At 39.7% G+C, this 18,469-nt stretch overlaps 1 protein-coding gene across 6 annotated transcripts in view; it reads right to left on the bottom strand.

The window, feature by feature from the left end:
• Positions 1–18,469, bottom strand: part of LOC123972745 (cadherin-2) — a 150,874-nt gene that overhangs the window by 75,644 nt on the left and 56,761 nt on the right. For all 6 annotated transcript variants that reach the window (XM_046052390.1, XM_046052391.1, XM_046052388.1 and 3 more), the window contains one exon: positions 8,821–9,115. In XM_046052390.1, coding sequence (XP_045908346.1) covers positions 8,821–9,115 — 295 coding nt within the window. The remainder of the gene's footprint in view (positions 1–8,820; positions 9,116–18,469) is intronic.

Genomic DNA, 18,469 nt, shown 5'->3' with positions numbered 1-18,469 from the left:
TTGATGTTCACAACACACATTTTTGGATAATAATTACATTAGTCATTACATTATTTTGTATTCCAAATACTTTTGGCTAACCTGGTGGCTTCTTAGAAACCTGTCTGATCACCGGGCCATTTATTTTCACCCTCTTCTGATCAAAATAGATATCTCAGTGACTATGATGTTACAGTTTCTGAGACACAGTTAGAGAGACCAAGTAAAATGAAACTGAGAGGACAGTAGGCACCTTTTTTTGTTTTTACCTGTGTTTTCAGATGGTAGCCAATTATTTGTAATCCATGCTTAGTTTTGATTTTTTTCTCCCTTTTACAAATGTTCTTTCCAGCTTGAAAAAGAAAAACTATTACAGCTTTCTGCTTATTTCAAAGCACTCCTTGGCCATACCAGCTTCACTCACAGACTGACACAGAATACAATGTGTCTGCAATTGAATCCCTTTCCGTTTTAGGCATTTTTATTTACTATAGATATTATAGATAAGTACAGGGGGACATAATAAGTAGACAGAAATGTTTCTTTTGACAGCAGTAGAAACTAATCAGACTTAGGGATCAAAGAGGTTGAGGTTGATGCAACAAGTGCAAGGCGGAGGCAAACCTATTGAAATGCAGCCTGCCAGCCGTGCTATACAGCCAGTCACACTCCACAAAGATAAAATTTTCACACTGCCACAGATCCATCTGGAACACAAGTTCTTACCATAAGACATGACTCTGGTGAAAGGAATAGGAATCTTATATATATATATATATATATATATATATATATGTATGTATGTATGTATGTGTGTGTGTGTGTATGTATGTATGTATGTATGTATGTATGTATGTGTGTGTGTGTGTGTGTGTGTGAATATATACACTGTAATATTCATACTCAAGGTTAAACTTTAAATGTGAGTCATTCTCTCAGAATGCAGATCTACATCTGGCAAGATGTTTATACCCAGTCGAGTGTAACCAACACAAAACACTTTGCAGACACCAATTTCGAGCAGGGAACTGGCTCAGTTCCAGCGCACCTTGCATTAGTGTCTCATTGCCGTAGATTAGATACCAACTCCCCTCTCTCTCCCCCAACCCTCACCCTTAAATGTCTCATGTAACGAGTCTTTGATAGGATCCTTGCAGCAGCAATATCTCTTCAGCCGCGTGTGCTGCAAAGCGCCTTGGTAAATATTGAATCATCAAGTAAATATTGAATCCATGATTGACTGAACAACTCAATCTGAAGATTGAGCTGCTATGAGGAGCAGACACTCATACGGCAGCTGATAGGATTACTAAATAGTGCTCGTCTCCTTCACCCACTCTCCTTGGGCCCTGCCCAGGCAGGCAGCTGGCAGGGTCATTATTCTAATCTGAATTAAACAATTCTGTGCGGGAGGGACCTTGATGTTTGGGAAAAAAAACCTTTAAGAGGCAGATTGCGAGGACATCAGGCCAAATTTGCTGAACTTTTCTAAACTAACCAGTTAAGGGGTGAATTATTTAAAATAATACCCTCTTTTCAGGCAAATTCCAAAGTTTTCCTGAAAGCTTTTCTCCCTGCTTTTAAAAGGCAAGAGTGCTCCTCAAAGTAAAACCCATTTTCAAGGGGCAGAGCGGAGTTTAAATGGAGATTAGAGTACTTTTTGTACATACAAACTGTTTCCTACAGGCACTCTGCAGTCATGCTCTGAATTACAATCTTAGACAGATATTGTCATTCCAACATCTAACTGCAATATAAGTGCAAAAATCCCCCTATCGCTGCCTTTACCTCTTTTTTTCATTCCTATTCCAAGCACTCCTGTTACATTGTACATGATCTTTCTACGGTCACAGAAATATTATTGGGTCACTGTGGCTGTGACATGCACACTGTCACAGATTTCCAAGTAAAACTGAAATGAAAAAGATTTTTTTCAAAGTGGCAGATAATTTAATACTCCTCTATAATTTCTTATCAAATAGGGCAAAGGGTCATTTCTATATGTATATGTATGTATGCCATTTCACACAAATTTGACACAACAGCTCAGCTTTTAAAGGATGACTGCACTCTGTTCTCATGAATTTAGTTGATAAACTGTTTTGTGTTTTGTAGGAGGTAAACATAATCTGATACATAGACACTGCCATCGATCAGTGCCAAAAGGAAACAGGACAGTGTTTCAACAGAAATTTTAAAACTGCACTCTCAGATTTTCTATAAGAAATTTTCTATAGATTTTGTTGTTCTACCAACTGAGGTATCCAGGGTCGAATTCTGATGGATTTGAAGGTGTTTGTCCTGGAAACCCACTTTTCTTTTTTACCATGAACATTGTAGCGGCTGAACTTATTAATTTTAAAGAATCCATCAGTCCTGCTACAGTTAAAGCATTTCACAGTGTATTACTTCACAAACAAAGCGCAGGTGGGTGTGACCAGTTAAGTCTAAGCAATGTTGGTTCACAGTGCAATGTGGAAAAGAGGCTGAGGAGGTATGAATACATAATTAGTAGGCAGAATACATTATTAGCAGGTGGAGTCAGGTTATGGCCAATCACGTCAGCTCCTCATCTTGTTTAAAAGCGGCAGACATTTTCCTAATGAGCCGAGAGGAAAGTCCAGGCTGGTAGCTCTTTTAAGAAAAGAGCAGAGCCCCAAAGCAGCAACACAGTAAACACGTCTTAAATATGAGCAGACAGCATCCCTAATAGGCAGATTATGTCTTCTTTTAATGTAGTACAAATCAAGCTGTTTCTATTTTATTTATTTATTTTTTATGCTCAAATGTTAAAATTTATATTATTTAGTTACATCTGTGTTCTGTATAATATGTACAATAAGGTTATTCTAATAATGAATAATAAACATTTTATCATTATAATAAGCCAAACTGTTTGGCCTATGCATAATTATGAGGCGGCACATCCCTCAAATTAGAGACTGCACATGGAACGTATGTACTGTATCATTCCTGCTGCTCTATGATGGCTACGGGTATTTAATCAACAAAAGGGAAAGGCCTCATACATCCTACAAGCAGCTGTGGTGACAGTATTATTAAAAATCAAACATTAATCTAACCCATTTCAGATTCTGCCTGCATTGCACTTAAATTGTGTTCCCATTTGCATTTGACTTTTGGGGTTTTGGAGAGGGCTGTGTGTGCACATCGGCCAATTGCAGCCATGAAATTTCTCTGTATGGTCTGAACAGAGATGCAATTTCATGCCAAAAGAGTAATAAAATTGAACAGCACCGCCTAACCTGCCTGCGCCCCACAAAAAGTGTTTCTTATATGCATTCTCATATAAAACTTCTACAAATTGCATACTCGTGTTGTAGTACTCGAGATCGGTCTTAGTCTCAAGACCAATCTTGAGACCACTTTTTGATGGTCTTGGTCTCGTCTCGGACTCGATCGCATTTGTATATTGAGGACTCTGGATTTTATTTCAAGACCAGTCAAGACCATAACTTTGGGAATATCAATAAATTGCTTTTGCATTGTCTGATTTATTTGTTAACATCCTTAATTTGATTGGATATAAAACATAATGTTTCAAATGCAACCAATAACCCTAATTAAAAATGTGTTAGCGGCTGTTCAACCTCCCCACGAAGGTAAACATGGAAAAGGAGTGTTGAATAAAGATGGTTACGTTGACGTTATCTCTTAGTGTTTGTATGTGGGTGTTTTAATGGGAATGAGAAGTACCTATGATCTTGTTCCACATTTTATTGTGTGTCATGTAATGTGGGGAACTGGTCTTGGTCATGACTCGGTCTCGCCCTCCCTCGGTCTTGGTCTCGACTTGGTCTTAGCCCCTCAAAGTTTTGGTCTTTTCTCTGTCTCCATACACTCTGGTCTTGACTTGGTCTCGGTTTGGGCGGTCTAGACTACAACACTAATACATACTATATGCATTCAAAGTAAATTTTACACTTCATTTTTTGGAAAAGTCGGTTTAACACCACAAACACACACACACCTCTTATATAAAACTTTTTTTAATCAGACTGTAGGTTGTTTTAGAAAGATATAGCATATGGCCTACATATAAAGAAAATATAGCACGTTGTGCCACTTTTAACTTCTAACTGCACTGAAGGCCCTTTAGAAACTATATATAGGTGTTTCAGTCTGAAAAGGCCACCCAGGAATCCCCAGAGCTTTGTATTCTGACTCGTGCTACATGGACACAAAGCTCAGTTGAAACTATTCAGTGGAGGGTTGTATTTCACTTTCCTCCCTCTTGCATCTGCCAGCCAGTTTGCCAGATTTCTTACATAAATGTTTGCAGAGTGGCTCTTAGAATGCCTTGAACACTTAAATAGGCCTCTTATTAACACATCATAAGGCGCATGCATCACTAAGTTGTTCATTCATTAGACCAAGAACAGGTTAATGTCTGTTTTTATTACAGTGTATTAAGTACTATAATTTGGCAGTCGCTCAAGGCATTTGATGTTTCTTGTTTTGAATATGATATCAGTTTGGCTTTATAAAACTGTCAAGACAACAGTATAAAACTGAATTGAATTCAACTAAAGGCAAATCAATCTAAATGTCAGCCTATTTAATTTTACAGATGAAGTCTCTCTTTCTGCATATAACTTAACCTTGGCTATAAGCCATAGTGCTTTTGATGAAAATGTACTTGATGCGATATTTCAATCTTTACATGCTTGCGTCATTTTATTGTGTCTTAATTGCATGACAATTTACCATTTAGTTTAGCAATGTGAAAACAGAAGGGATCACTTATAATAGCAGTCTAATAATTTAATGTGTCTTTACATGAGTGATCATGTTTTATTTATGTGTGACTAAATAAGCAACACTGAATAAAAAAAAGCCTAATAATGTCTATAAATATTATTTATTTATTTAAGAGTTTAACAGACACAAACTCAGCTAATCTGCTTAATCAGGACAGTGTGGATGTAGTTTGATCAGATTTTATTGAGAGCAATCAACCAACATGCCAACTGTCATTAAAATGCTGCTTAACTATGATTGGTGCGCAGAAGTATGTGCCCTCACCTTGGTGCAACCGAGCCCCGCCTACTGCAAAATGACAATAGGAGCACAGAGATAGACAGAAATGTCTCATGTAAAATGACCAAAACGGTGTTGGTATAGTGCTCATCACTCATACAGAACAGTATAGAACAGTAAGAAGCTAATTGAGAAAATGTTTTCAGGGACTTTAAAGTTTCGACTTTGAAGCTGATCACGTAAATAGGTGTTTTTATGGACATTTTTTAAGAAAGAGTTGAATAATTCAGAACTTTTACATCTCATTTTATGTTGGACTGGAGAGAAGAGTATGTTTATTTTGACACATAAAAGCATTTTGTGATAAAAATGTATGCAAATGTCGAGCAGTGACATCATAGAGATTTGCTGCATTTGCTGTGACCACACCGTGGTGATACGCAACACGAATAAAAACCAGCAACTCTGGAGAAAAGTCGATCAAAAATTCAGGAATTCCTTTTATCTGCTGGAATGCAAAGTCGTTTTGATATAAGATGCAGTATGCAGACTCCATCTTGTAAATAAACGCTCCCTCACTCAACCTCGTATTCAGAAAACTACCCATGTATTGTATGTATTGTATTGCACTGAACCTGCAGCAGGTCTTCCCACCATACAATAGCATTTAAGAATTAATTTTGATGAAGGTTAAAAGGCTGTGCACAAAAAGGTAATACATTGTGAATGGAATACTAGCAGGGAGTAATGTTATGGCAGTGTTGTGTAATGGCTATATAGCTGTAGCTGTCAAAACCTCATATTGAAGACATCTATGGTTACATTAACATACTCACTGCATTTCAAATATTCTTTCATGTCCTACTGGAAGTTCTTTTTGTAATAGCTGTTTATATTACAGTTCATCTAACAGAGGTCCCTTATTGGTTTAATTAGCTGACAATAATTTGTATTTTTCAGTATTTCACATTCTCAGTGTAAGAGACGTTTTTGTGCAGGCTGTACAGACTACCAATTCAAAGCTGTTGAATAAAATACCTTTAAACAATTCATCCCTCTGAGATAGAAATAATAAAACACACTGTCTAGCTGTGGTCAAGTAGGACATCCATCATTTAGGAGCTTGACAGCAGTGACTGGCTGGTGCTTTACTCTGATTAAACAGCGAACCAATAAAATGATACAGCCTTAGTTTGTATACAGAATGTGATTTCAATAGCCCGCTCAATCAAGGTAAGTTCTTATCCCAGCTATTACGATTGTTTTTATATTGTTTTTGCTCTCATTACTCAATCACACTGGAGAAAGATGAGAAAAAGAAATAAGTGTGACATGTAACAAAGATTCCAGGTCAAATTTGGTCCGTCGCCCAAATGAACAATCAGGAAACCTCCCCAAATCCAGGATTGTATTTATGTTACCTCATGTTCAGCTTTGCACAAAGGTTGCTTGGTCAAACTATAATAACGGTACCTCCATGTTGTCATCTGGTCTAAAGCTTAAACCTAATCATCTTTCTATCATGAAAAATGTAACAATTCACTCCTGTCTGGATGGCAGATGGCACTGCAATAGCAATTTATTCATGTTATGACTGTGGGAAAGATGCAACAAAATGGGTTTCTGTAGACTACTGAGTAAGTCCGATCACAGCAGAAAGTTCAGATGATCATATTACGGGACAGCTTTGAGCAGCTTTCCTTCTAGATCATAAAACTAGATCATGTACAAGAATTAATTCTTGTAGTTACAGAAATAAGAAAACTATATAAAGCGTAAAAATGAAATACTGTGATGTAATAAACAATGCTAAATAACAATATATCATAAACCAATAAATTATTTCAAAACTTAATACAAGTCATTTCATTGTTATAGAATGTTTTCAAATTAACAGAGTTTTATTGGACTTTAAAATTCTGTTATTATTTCATAACACTGCTTTGCAAGACAGAGTCACCAGCGTACCCTCTCACCTTTCAGCCACTCACATGTGCCCACAACCTGCTGGCAAGCTAGCTAGATCCATTTGGCAACAACAATTTGGATGTGTCCAAAATAACTACCCATTTATTATTTAGTGCACTATATTTTTTTGTCTACCATTTCCAAATTCAGTGTGAAATTAATGCTTTATATGGTGCCCCAGGGGTGGGTAGTAATTTGTTACAAGTAATGCAATGAGGTAAAAAGTAGTGTTTTTTTTGTTTGTTTTTTAGGAATGGTAACTTTTCACATACCTTTTTAAAAGTGTTTTCTTACACTTTATTAATTTCTTGGGCCAGTAATTTACTTTTGGAACTAATGGAACTCAAATCCAGCTGCACACTATGACTTTTAAGACAAATGATTAGAGGATTGATTTTGATATATTAACAGACTCCTCTTATTGCACAAAGAATGGCTTTCTTTTGATGGAAATTAGCCTATTTCTTTTTTCTAATTCACACTGGTTGTTATTTGTTATATAGTGAGGCCAGATGGTGAATTTATTAAATAGAATGTCGCCGGTGAAACTGATATTTGCTTTCACTCAGTACGTTACCAGTTGTTATTTGTTTAGTAAACACGTGGTGCACAGATCTCCCTCTATTATATAGGCTTACCCTACTTAATTCAACAATGGGCTGCTCCCACGTTATTGCCACAGTAATCCTTTACAATGTAAAGATTATGTTCTTAGATGCTTTAGGAATAATCATATTGTACTGGGCGCTATTGGAGAAGGCAAATCATATGCAGCACCCTACATATCAAAAGAAGTAGTTTGGTTGGCTACATGTCCATCTTAAGATAACAACAGATACAGGCAACAATAGTAGGCTAGACAACAAATGTGATATTTAAATTGATCTTATTGATACCTTCATGTAGATAAAAAATATATAATAATTATGTAAAATAATTGTATTAACAGAAATAGCTCAAATAAAGATTAATCAATCAACATGCAATGCGAAGTGCATTCATACCCCCTACTGTGGTTCCCTCATTCACACAATGGAACAAAAAAGTCCATGCCATGTACACTATTTCCTGATAACAATCCCAATGTGTCACATTTAATAGATGCAAAAATTAGAGTTGTGTGGCATGCCACCTGGCAGTGATGATGCAAAATGATTATTAAGCATAATTGTCAGATATCTCCATTTACTGCTCATTATAGAATAAACACTTAGGAGTAGCAAATGAGTGAACAAAGGAGTGATTTCTAAAAGTCTCTGTGTGTTTTTGCTCTTCACAGAGTTGTGTGTCTTTAGAATCTTTAGAATCACAACGCTGCAGAGGGTATCATTAAATTTACCTGCTAGCTGCTTCTGCTAACACTGGCTCTTCACTTTATGGCTGAGTAATACATTGCTGTTCACAATCTAACCAAGCTAGTCAGCTGTTCATTAGGTACCATGTGTAGCCTTGTTATGCTAAATAAAAGGAGGTAGTATGATACTGTACTATACTGTACTGTGCCCTATTTAATTAGAGCGGCGGCCTTTAGTTAGTTGATTCAGACTCATTTTAGCATTTTGTTGCTCTAGCTACAAGAGCTACCTGGCTAAACTTTGTTAACAGTTGGTTAGCCTTCTAAAAGGCTGCTAAGAAAATGCTATAATGAAATAAAAACAGAACTTCTAAAACTAAAATTAAAGCTAAAAAAATCTAGACAGAAATAAATAGTAATATAATATTTATTTATAAAAGTGTTTAGGTTTCACAAACTATACTTTATTATATAATTTTACTATTTATTGGGTAATTTATATGTTTTACTTTATTTATTCATGTGGCCCTCAATCAAATCTAGCCCCACACTCCCACAGCCCACCCTAATTCCAGTACCTATATTTGCCATCTCAGGCACGATGGCGCTGTAGGGGCCTTCGTCAAAGATAGGCGGGTTGTCATTGATGTCCTGCACCCGGATTATAAACTGGGATGAGGGCTCCAGGGCACGGTCAGTCTGTCTGTCGGTGGCCGTGGCAACTAGACGATACTCGTCCTTCTCCTCACGGTCCAGTGGCTTGGTGACGTGGATGTTACCTGTCTTCTCGTCTATCACAAAGACAGAGCCCGCCCCCTCGCCTCGCAGGACATACTTAGTGCGTCCATCATTTCGGTCCATGTCGGTGTGGAGCTAGGTGAGAGATGATGGGAAGAGGGGTAAAGAGAGGTAGGGAAATGATGAAAGAGACCAATTTGAAACAAGGAAGAAACAAGAAAAAGGGGGAAACAGAAAGTGGAAGTATGTGAGAGGTAAGGACAGAAAGGAACAAAAAGGGTGGGGGGAAAAAAGGCAAGAGTAAAGTAGAGTTTGTTTTTTCGAAACAGGCAGTGAAGACAAAACAAGCAGATTATCATCTGCATGCCTCCAGGATATAATCAGACAAAAGAAATATGCACAATACCTCCCTCTCTCACACACACTTCCCTCCCATTGTACTGTTTCTCATCTCTCTATTCCTGCAGTATGAGCAGGTAGGTACCAGGATCTCCTTAATCTCAATGATATCCAGAACACATACTCTCCTGCTCACTCTTAAAGCCTCTTTTCATTTCTCAGCAGCTGTGGATGGCAAAAGTTTACTAGTCTATGCACATGCAGTGCCCTGTCTATTTAATGAAAGCACCAAATCAAAGGAATAATGAACAGTAGGCCAATCAATTATTCCCTAACTAATAGGTGAGGTATGAGAGAGAGTGGGGGAGTGCATGGCAGTGGGACAAGCTGTATCGATCACAGCCCTATGTTGAGCTTTATTGGATCAGCGCCTGGCGGGATGGCAGAGCAGCAGAGCGACCAGCGTCCTGTCATGCAGGGAGAGGTAATATCAGGGAAGGCTCCACACTGTCCTCCGTCCCCGATGAAAGAGACACACCAGCAGGATGCGCCCAGCACATCAAGATTCAATCTCATTACCCACACCTACGTGGATTGAATAGCAACTGTGACAAAAAAAGAGTGCCAAATTAGCCCCCTGTCGCAAAAAAGTGTGACACTGTGACTTTAGATGGAGAGAAGAACGGAGAGCCGGCTGGGGAGGGGACTGGGGTTTAGCTCAGGAAAGCATTGTTGCGTGGCAACAGCTAAGCATATTTGCAAAATGAAATGAGAATGGATACTGTGAATCGAAATATTCATTTACTTTGAGGATCGCCATTTTTCAAGGGGGGAAATAGCATGGATGCGCCAGCTTTCCGGGGGGTAAACGATAAGTACGGATGTTGACAAGGTTGTTTATAGCTAAGAAAGCAATCATAAGTTCAGACACTCTGAAAGTTGAAGGCAAAACTGTGTGAACAATTTGGCATGAACTCAAAAGTTAACACTTCACCTTCAAAAGATCCCCTTATTTAAACAACTCAAATTTCAAAATCTTAAAGCACTCTAGACAATATAGAGGATGTTCAGTGGGAGCAGTATGCACTTCTAGAATCTAGAGATAGACTGCTGTTCACTATATCCATCCCAGGAACTGTTGTGACCATAACTAAAGTGATCATGTGTTAAAGTGATACTTCACCCAAAACCATCCATCCATCCATCGTCAAACGCTTATCCTACGTACAGGGTCGCGGGGTTCACCTAAAACCTTTTACTGTAAATATAAACACATTGCAGTTTGCAACGTCATAACGGAGACTGTGGTCAGCTCAGATTCATGGTGCTCAAGTCATGAGGGAAAATGAATCATAAGGTTCACAAAAAAACATGTCGTTTTTCAATGAAATCACTTATTAATAAATCAAATTTTTACTGCCTTTTTGTCAATGGCCTGTAGCCCCACTAAGAAAATGAAGCACACGCCTGTTTTCTCTGTCTGAACAGCAACTATTCTGCTAGTAATGTGAAGTAATACAGCCCTCAGCATGTTCCCGAGCCTCTCTCCGACTACAGCGATAGCAGCATAGATAACGAAATTTGAAACGAAATGCAGTCCACTGACGCCACAAAACAAGAGGCTCCCACACAACTCAGACTACAACATAAACTCCACGTGAGGATAAAAACAACAATTAAGTTTTATGTGCTGAAGCCCATCAGACCAAACGAGATTCAGATGATGTCAAGCGAAAATAGTCAATATCAGAAAGGCTGGAGTTAAATGTAAATGCTCTGTATTTGTATGGCGCCTTTCTAGTCTTTTCGACCACTCAAAGCGCTTTTACACTACATCGGCATCGACCTTCCAATTAACGGGGAACCCGCTCTACCTCCTAAGCCACAGTCGCAACCTCTTAACATTCCAACGGAGAAATGCAGTAGCAGCCACCTTCCGCCAAGGGGCGGTGCTGTTTGTGGAAAAATACGCTAAGACAAACACTTTAGACATAAAAACCTGTGTAAAATAGTCATTTTTTATGGTATTGGTATGAAATTTAAACTTGGATTATGTAAGGTTTTATGCTGTGGCCCTACAGTGTTTTCCAGCTAGAAGTCCCAGCTATAGTTGTCTGCATGCATTTGTTAGCAAGCATTTTCAAGCGGAAATGAAAAATATATTCATTTTAGTGTTTAAATTGATCAATTCCAGTAGCACTTACAATCATTCTGACTTTTGGGTTAGACACTCTTAGACACAGGGTGTTATCTTTCAGAGAAGCCCAAAACCATGCATATACTCCAAATGGTTCAACAACTACATTCAATTTACTTTGGATATGACTTGAATAGGCGTTTTGCATGAGTTACGGACGTTAGCTGGCCGAGCAGTTGCTAGCGTTAGCCGGCGCAAAGTTGTATCGCATTTCACATTACTTTACCAACTAACGTGACCCATATTACTATCCTGTGTGCCACCGGTATTATGTCAAAGTGTTGATTTAGCCTGCAAGAAAGGATGTAACGGTACAACGGTAGCCTATAGTGATGCAAGGCAGTGCAGTCAGCTAACGTTACATTAGCTCGGAACTGTCGCTGTTTGCTTCGTAACGTTCAAGTTTGATTTATTGTCGTTTTACCAATACTCAGTTACACAGCTTCTCCACCTCTCATTCGCTGTAACGTGACCCACATAATATACAAGACTGCAACAGCGCAGGACAACAAAACAGAGGAAGACTCATTCACTAACGTTACAGTTGCACTGTAACGTTACAGTTGTGCAGCAACAATCTCATTTATATTATTCATTCCAGCTCACAAACCGTTACATACTGTACATTTAGGTGTGTTCACATTGCTCTGGTGAAAGATACACAAATAGTAACATTACTGGAAAGCAGAGAGGCGAGCTGAAGCTGATGTAGCACCTTGAGTAAATGCAGTAAATGTAACTTTATCATGTGACCAGCATGGATTAACATGGTTCAACCTCAAGATGATAAAAATATTGCTGTAACGTTGCAGTGGGAGTTTACCTGAGTTTCCAGCATGTTGTGTGAAGCTGTCTCCCTGTCTGTTTATAGCCGCTGTCACAACGCCTTTTTTCCCGTGAGCCTGAACATGTCTGTGTGAAAAGCCGCAGCCGGTGTGACACCAAAATGTGTGACCTATCAGATTCTGTGACCCATTTAGGTCACAGAAAGCCAGAGGCTTTGTTGACGATGTGAAGCGGTTGCAGTTTGGTTGGGTTTAGGCACCAAAATACTTGGTTATGGTTAGGAAAACATCGTCGTTTTGGTGTAGTCACAGAATCTCATATGTCACAGATTTTGGTGTTACACCTGCATGCTGGTGCATCTGCATTTATTGCGGGATCTCTGTATGAAAGTGGCTGTGTTTTGGGTTATGCTCGCTCATGAGTTCAAGCTTAACCATAGGAGCACATGCCCGGTTGCAATCTTAGAACCACACTGCTAGTGGCCGCTGAAAACTACATATTTCCCCTTTAACCAAATAACAGATAAATAGGCTACACTAATTTATGTGTGTGTGTGTGTGTGTGTGTGTGTGTGTGTGTGTGTGTGTGTGTGTGTGTGTTCGCGCGCGCACTTACGAAAGTACTACTTTTCCAGACCATAGAGCATGACCTTTGCTATGGAAGCTGTGTATTTAAACATTTTGGTAAAACATACTGATCATACAGGATAGATGGACATGGAAATGATGCAGAGGCGCTTTGGACAATTTCTATTGACATTTGGATATTTTGTTCAGTGTGAAGATTCTCAAAAGACATATTTTGAGCAGTGAATCATTTTAATGTGTTATCACATAACCTGTGTCAATATTGACTTGTCCAGTTCAAAAACTCTTTGTCAATATTTTTCCCAGCAGACATTTGACTTAGTAGGAAAAGCAAAGGTAGGTTTGGGAGGATTACTTTAAAAATGTAATCCGGTACAATTACTATCTACTTGTTAAAAAATTTAATCAGTAATGCAATCCAAGTACCACAAAACAAAAGTTATGTAACCTGATTACTTTACTGTTACTTTTGGATTACTTCAATGCCAAATACCCAAATAAAGACAAGAGAGTATCAAAGATGTGTTGCCTGCTCAGTGTACTTTTAGAGAAATATACAATTATAAAATATCCCATTCCCATGAAATCAAAAATCGATGCTTAAATGTTTTTATATGAAATGATTTGCACTGGGCCTATACATCATATGGCAGGATCTGGCCCATCAATGACAGAAAGCCTTTTTTGTAAGTATTCTTGTTGACATTTTAGTGTGTTATTTCCTGGAAAATGATTTTAAAATGTTGATGAATCATCCTGCACTGGGGGGCTTGTATAAATTTTGTGTCCATTGAAAAGCTGTGGCTCAGGAGGTAGAGCAGGTTGGCCGTTAATCGGAAGGTCAGTGGTTCAATCCCTGGCTCCCTGGCGCCCTGGACACTGGTCCAAGTGTCCTTGGGCAAGATACTGAACCCCGAATTGCCCCTGGCGGCTGTTCCGCCAGTGTATGAATGTGTGTGAATGTTAGTTTCTGTTTGAGCACTTAGGCTCAGTGTGTGAATGGTGAATGCAGATGTAGTGTAAAAGCGCTTTCAGTGGTCGAAAAGACTAGAAAGGCGCTATACGGAGCATTTACATTTAATTTTTATGACACTGCTGAAAAATAGTATTTCTGGGACCAGGCACTTACTGTACAAAATAGGGTTAGCGCTAGCTAACATCTCCTCTTCAGACTGCAGTCTGGAAGCTGAGCAGGACGTTTTTTGGCTGCTGGTTCAAGTTTGTTTGTTCATCCACATATCAAGTATACAATGAACAAAATGCTGTTTGTCAAGGCCCATGGTGCTCATTAAGATTACAATAATAATAACTTACAAGACAAGGCACAAACATGACACTACACTAGACGTGACAACAAAAGAAACAGATATATTAAGGTGGAGTGAACGTGGTTTGGCTGGAACATTGTAAAGTGCGTAGTCCAACCCCCATCTGACTCTATACTAATAACAGCAGCACCAGCAGAAAAAAATAGCAGCAGCAGTCAGTAATAACACTGTAATAATGCTACGCAATGTTAGCTAATCTGCATTTCATTACCACCTACTTCTTTGGATTGTTACAAATATTAGAAAGTTATAAAAACACATCTTTATCCTATGTGTTTTACAATCACATCGTGGCACTAATAATCGTAATGAGGTGCCTAGAAATTCCCACCCTTGAGGTGATGCATTGTGATGCATCAAGACATCGAATCGAATCGTTGACCTTATAATCGTTATCAAATCAAATCGTGAGACCAGTGAAGATACACACCACTAGTACAAAAGCACAGCTTTATTCGCTGATTTTGCTGAAACTGGATAATTTTTTAAGGAAATAATTTCACGTTTCTCTCTGATGTTGTTGCTGAAGCAAGTCAGTTAGCCTGCAGCTACTGGTAAAATTAGCTTACTCTGCCCGTACTGTGAACTCGGAGCACTGGAGTGTGTTTAGGTTCACACCTTTACTCAAGCACTGGAGGTTTTCAGGCCAGGGGAGGGGGGACCCAGCGGGAAATGATTGCGAAGAGCGTCGCAGGGTGAGCGGGCAACGAAACTGCGTTCAGCAGCCTCCCAATATGGGCGATCCAGTGGATTGCACTGTGGCATCACAGCAAGAAGGTCGTGGGTTCAAACCTCGGTCGTCACGGCCTTTCTGTGTGTTTGCATGTTCTCCCCGTGTCTGCGTGGGTTTCCTTTCCCCCACCATCAAAAACATGTTAGGTTCTCTAGTCACTGCCATTGACTAGACAATGATATACATCTGGAGTTGGTTCCCGGGCACTGCACAGCGGCTGCCCACTGCTCCCTTGATGGATGGGTTAAATGCAGAGAATGAATTTCGCAACATGTATGTGTAGGTGGCAATAAAGTATCTTCAAAACTGAACAGGACCGAACACAGCCTCATTAGTTGACTTAGCCCCGGGGTGACAAGAGCCAAACCGGCAAGAAAACTATCTTCGTACTGTATTCCCAGTGGTCAAACTGGCCTCTGTCTCGGAGGATGCACTCGGTCCCGGTTCCCGCTGCCGTATTCACTCACTGGGAGCTGGAATCAGTCCGCACAGAGTCTGTAACGGAATACAGTTACTTTATTTTTGTATCATGATTACGTAACGCCGTTACATGTAATCCGTTACTCCCCAACATTGAGTAAAGGTGTAATAGTGGCTCTATTCTATTTGAAGCAGCAGTCTGTCACAATTGAACATAAAATGCAAAAACCTTCAATGTGTCTCTCTCTGCAGCTTGTTTCACTCCACTAAGACCCACCAAACCCACAAGGAGTCGGTTCCCTTCAAAACCTTATCCCGCGTAGGGCTCTCCACAGCGAGAGTCTCGCTTTGACTCGTCTTCTCAAAGAGGCCCTTCCAGTGCCTCGCAGCTCAGGGCAGAGCGCCCCAGGCTTCAGTGACAGCTGCGACAACATCTAACATCGGGATGACAGGCTAGTCCCCCCCTCAAAAGTTATTCCCCACTGTTTGTCAACATGCCTCTGTACCACTTGCCAATATGGGCGTCATGACATCAAACGTAATGAGCCCAAAGTTTAGTGTGGAACCGGGATGTGTTCACATATGTGTTTTGTAGGATATGCTGTTTCAGGGATCTTTCATTGCTGGTAGTTGTTTCTCAGCCATTGTGTTTGCGAAACTTCTGAAGCCACACGATGAAGATATTGAGGGTGATAGAGTGACAGCATGTGTGAGGACACTGATTGACACTGCGTTAGAGACTCCTTCAGAAACCAAAGCAAGTCATTAATTGTATTATTTACACCTGTGCGTTTCCTACTGTGAAATGTACAATCCAGACCCTGCCATAATTATCCTGTGCAGCAGCTGTCTCCAACTCCTTCTACCTTTTTCAGTCCTGTGATCCGCACCTGTCTGCACACCTGCCCCTCATAATCAACCACTCCCTATATTTACCTACACCTGACTTATAATACCATCATCTGCCAGATTGTGAATATAACTTTTGCCATTGCACTCCAGATATTTGTTGCTGCCTGATTTGACGTATCTGCCTATTCAATATGTTGTGATCATTGGCTTGTTTTGAAGTAAACCTCATTTTGCTTTTGTTTTGAGCCCACACAACAACTAGCAGAATTTTGGCAAGACTTTATCTGAATGGCACTATTTTTTGCTACCTTCTTTGTTATTAATTTTTAACAGAAACAAACACACAAACAATAATATACTTTAACAAAATATAACTGACCAAAAACATAACTCAAATTCACAGAGAAAATCAACAATGACTAAAGCAAAAACATAAATAAGTCAAATTCACAGAGAAAAAGAACAGACAATACAAAAGAAACACACAAAAAAAACCCCACACCCGCTCAACACAGACTTTGCCAGGCCATGCTCCAGAGACCTCAGGTGGGGCCCCCAAACCCTGAGAAACTAATCCGACCTGGAGTGCAGGATACCCATGAGATACTCCAATAGAATCAGTTGGACTATAACTCTATGCCAGCCCTGAGGCTGAGGCTGGCATCAGAGATCCACTGCAATAATTTATTTTTTTCTGGCAGCAAATGTCAACATATTATACAATCTCTTGTTAGCTGCTGTAGTTATGTATTGTGTGGCACTATTAAGACCTGGCCTCGTGAATTCTCATGACAGTCACTCATCACTATCCATAGAAAAATCTAGACGTAAATGGCTGACAATAGGCCAATATCCAGAGTGTATTGGCTACCAGCATGAAAACTTCTCTTATATTAGAGCATCGGCCTGCTACACGATCTTTGGTCAGTTTTTGTTATTGTAATATGTTGACATATAGCATTGTAAACTGTTTCTGAGGTCCAACCATTTGCTTTGGCTCATCACCAGTGCACCTGTGCAGGTTTACAGGTTTTGTTACTACAACAAATTTCTAACAAACTTCATTACAAACAAGTTCACCAAAATGTGTTTTGACTAACCTACGCTTTTTAGGCTTAGGCTTGCTCTCATCCTCCATCTTCTGTGGCGGCCGACTGGGGCCAATTGGCTAAAACACCCAGCTGGTCAGGACCACCATGGGAGCCTGGTTCCTCTTAACGAAGAGCCATTAACAATCAAAGTCTTAACGGCCCTGCAGCTTAATGAGGGAACTTAACGAGCTTCTTAATGAAGCCCCGGCCATCATTACCATGGTGAGTGGTGGCAGCCCTGATTGAAAGCACTGCTCAGAGTCATTCTGCAGCAAGAGAGCCTAAGGAAATCCATTTAAGGTTGACCTCTCACCCCTATCTGTTCCTCCAAGATTAGTGGGAAAGAATAATAAGGAATACGCACTTAACCAGAAATAATGGCTATAGATATAGTATGGCTACAGAGGTGGCACAGTTTTGGAATATCTTTTAGCCACCTGTCAGAAAGCAAATATATCCAAACAATATTGTAACTGGCTATCACCATATTTCACATCCGCTTAACTAATATGACATCTCATAACTCCTGCATTTCATATCCCCCTGATATGCCATCAAATATATCAAGAGGCAAACAATATGAAGCCACTGGCCACAAAAGCCAAATTTACTAATGTGTCACCTCTGCTTGGAGAGTGATTTCAGCCTGATAAGCTGCCATTTCCATTTTCCCTGGCGCCAGTTGTGTATGCAACACCCAGCCTCCCCAGACTCTTAAATCTCTTCAATTACTTATATTATCATAAGGTAATATGCTTATACTCATATACTCAATTTCACATTTTTGCAATAACCATAAATCATGAAGCGAGGAGGAAAAGTACTCTGCCAACCTCTAAATCACTTAAATAACTAATACCCCATATACACAATTTCACATTTCTGCCGCACAATAAATCATGAAAACACCAAGAAAATGTGTTTTTTTCCACAGCTGTGCATTAGCCTAATGAATGTGGATGTTTTCCCCCACAAATTCGTGTGGCTGCTGTGCTTGTATGAGGCTGAAAGGGAGGCGAGGTAGCAGGAAAAATTACAAATTGTGGAAAATCGGTTGACAGCACACATGAAATGCCAATAGGCGTACAGCAGCAGTGCAGGGCACCGCAGAGCCCCGCGATTGGCGGCAGGGTTCAATTCTCAGAACACATCAGGG

The sequence above is a fragment of the Micropterus dolomieu genome, linkage group LG06 (assembly GCF_021292245.1).
Source record: "Micropterus dolomieu isolate WLL.071019.BEF.003 ecotype Adirondacks linkage group LG06, ASM2129224v1, whole genome shotgun sequence".
Taxonomy (NCBI): domain Eukaryota; kingdom Metazoa; phylum Chordata; class Actinopteri; order Centrarchiformes; family Centrarchidae; genus Micropterus; species Micropterus dolomieu.
The sequence above is the reverse complement of the archived record's forward strand: the minus strand, read 5'-3'. Positions and strand labels throughout refer to the sequence as shown.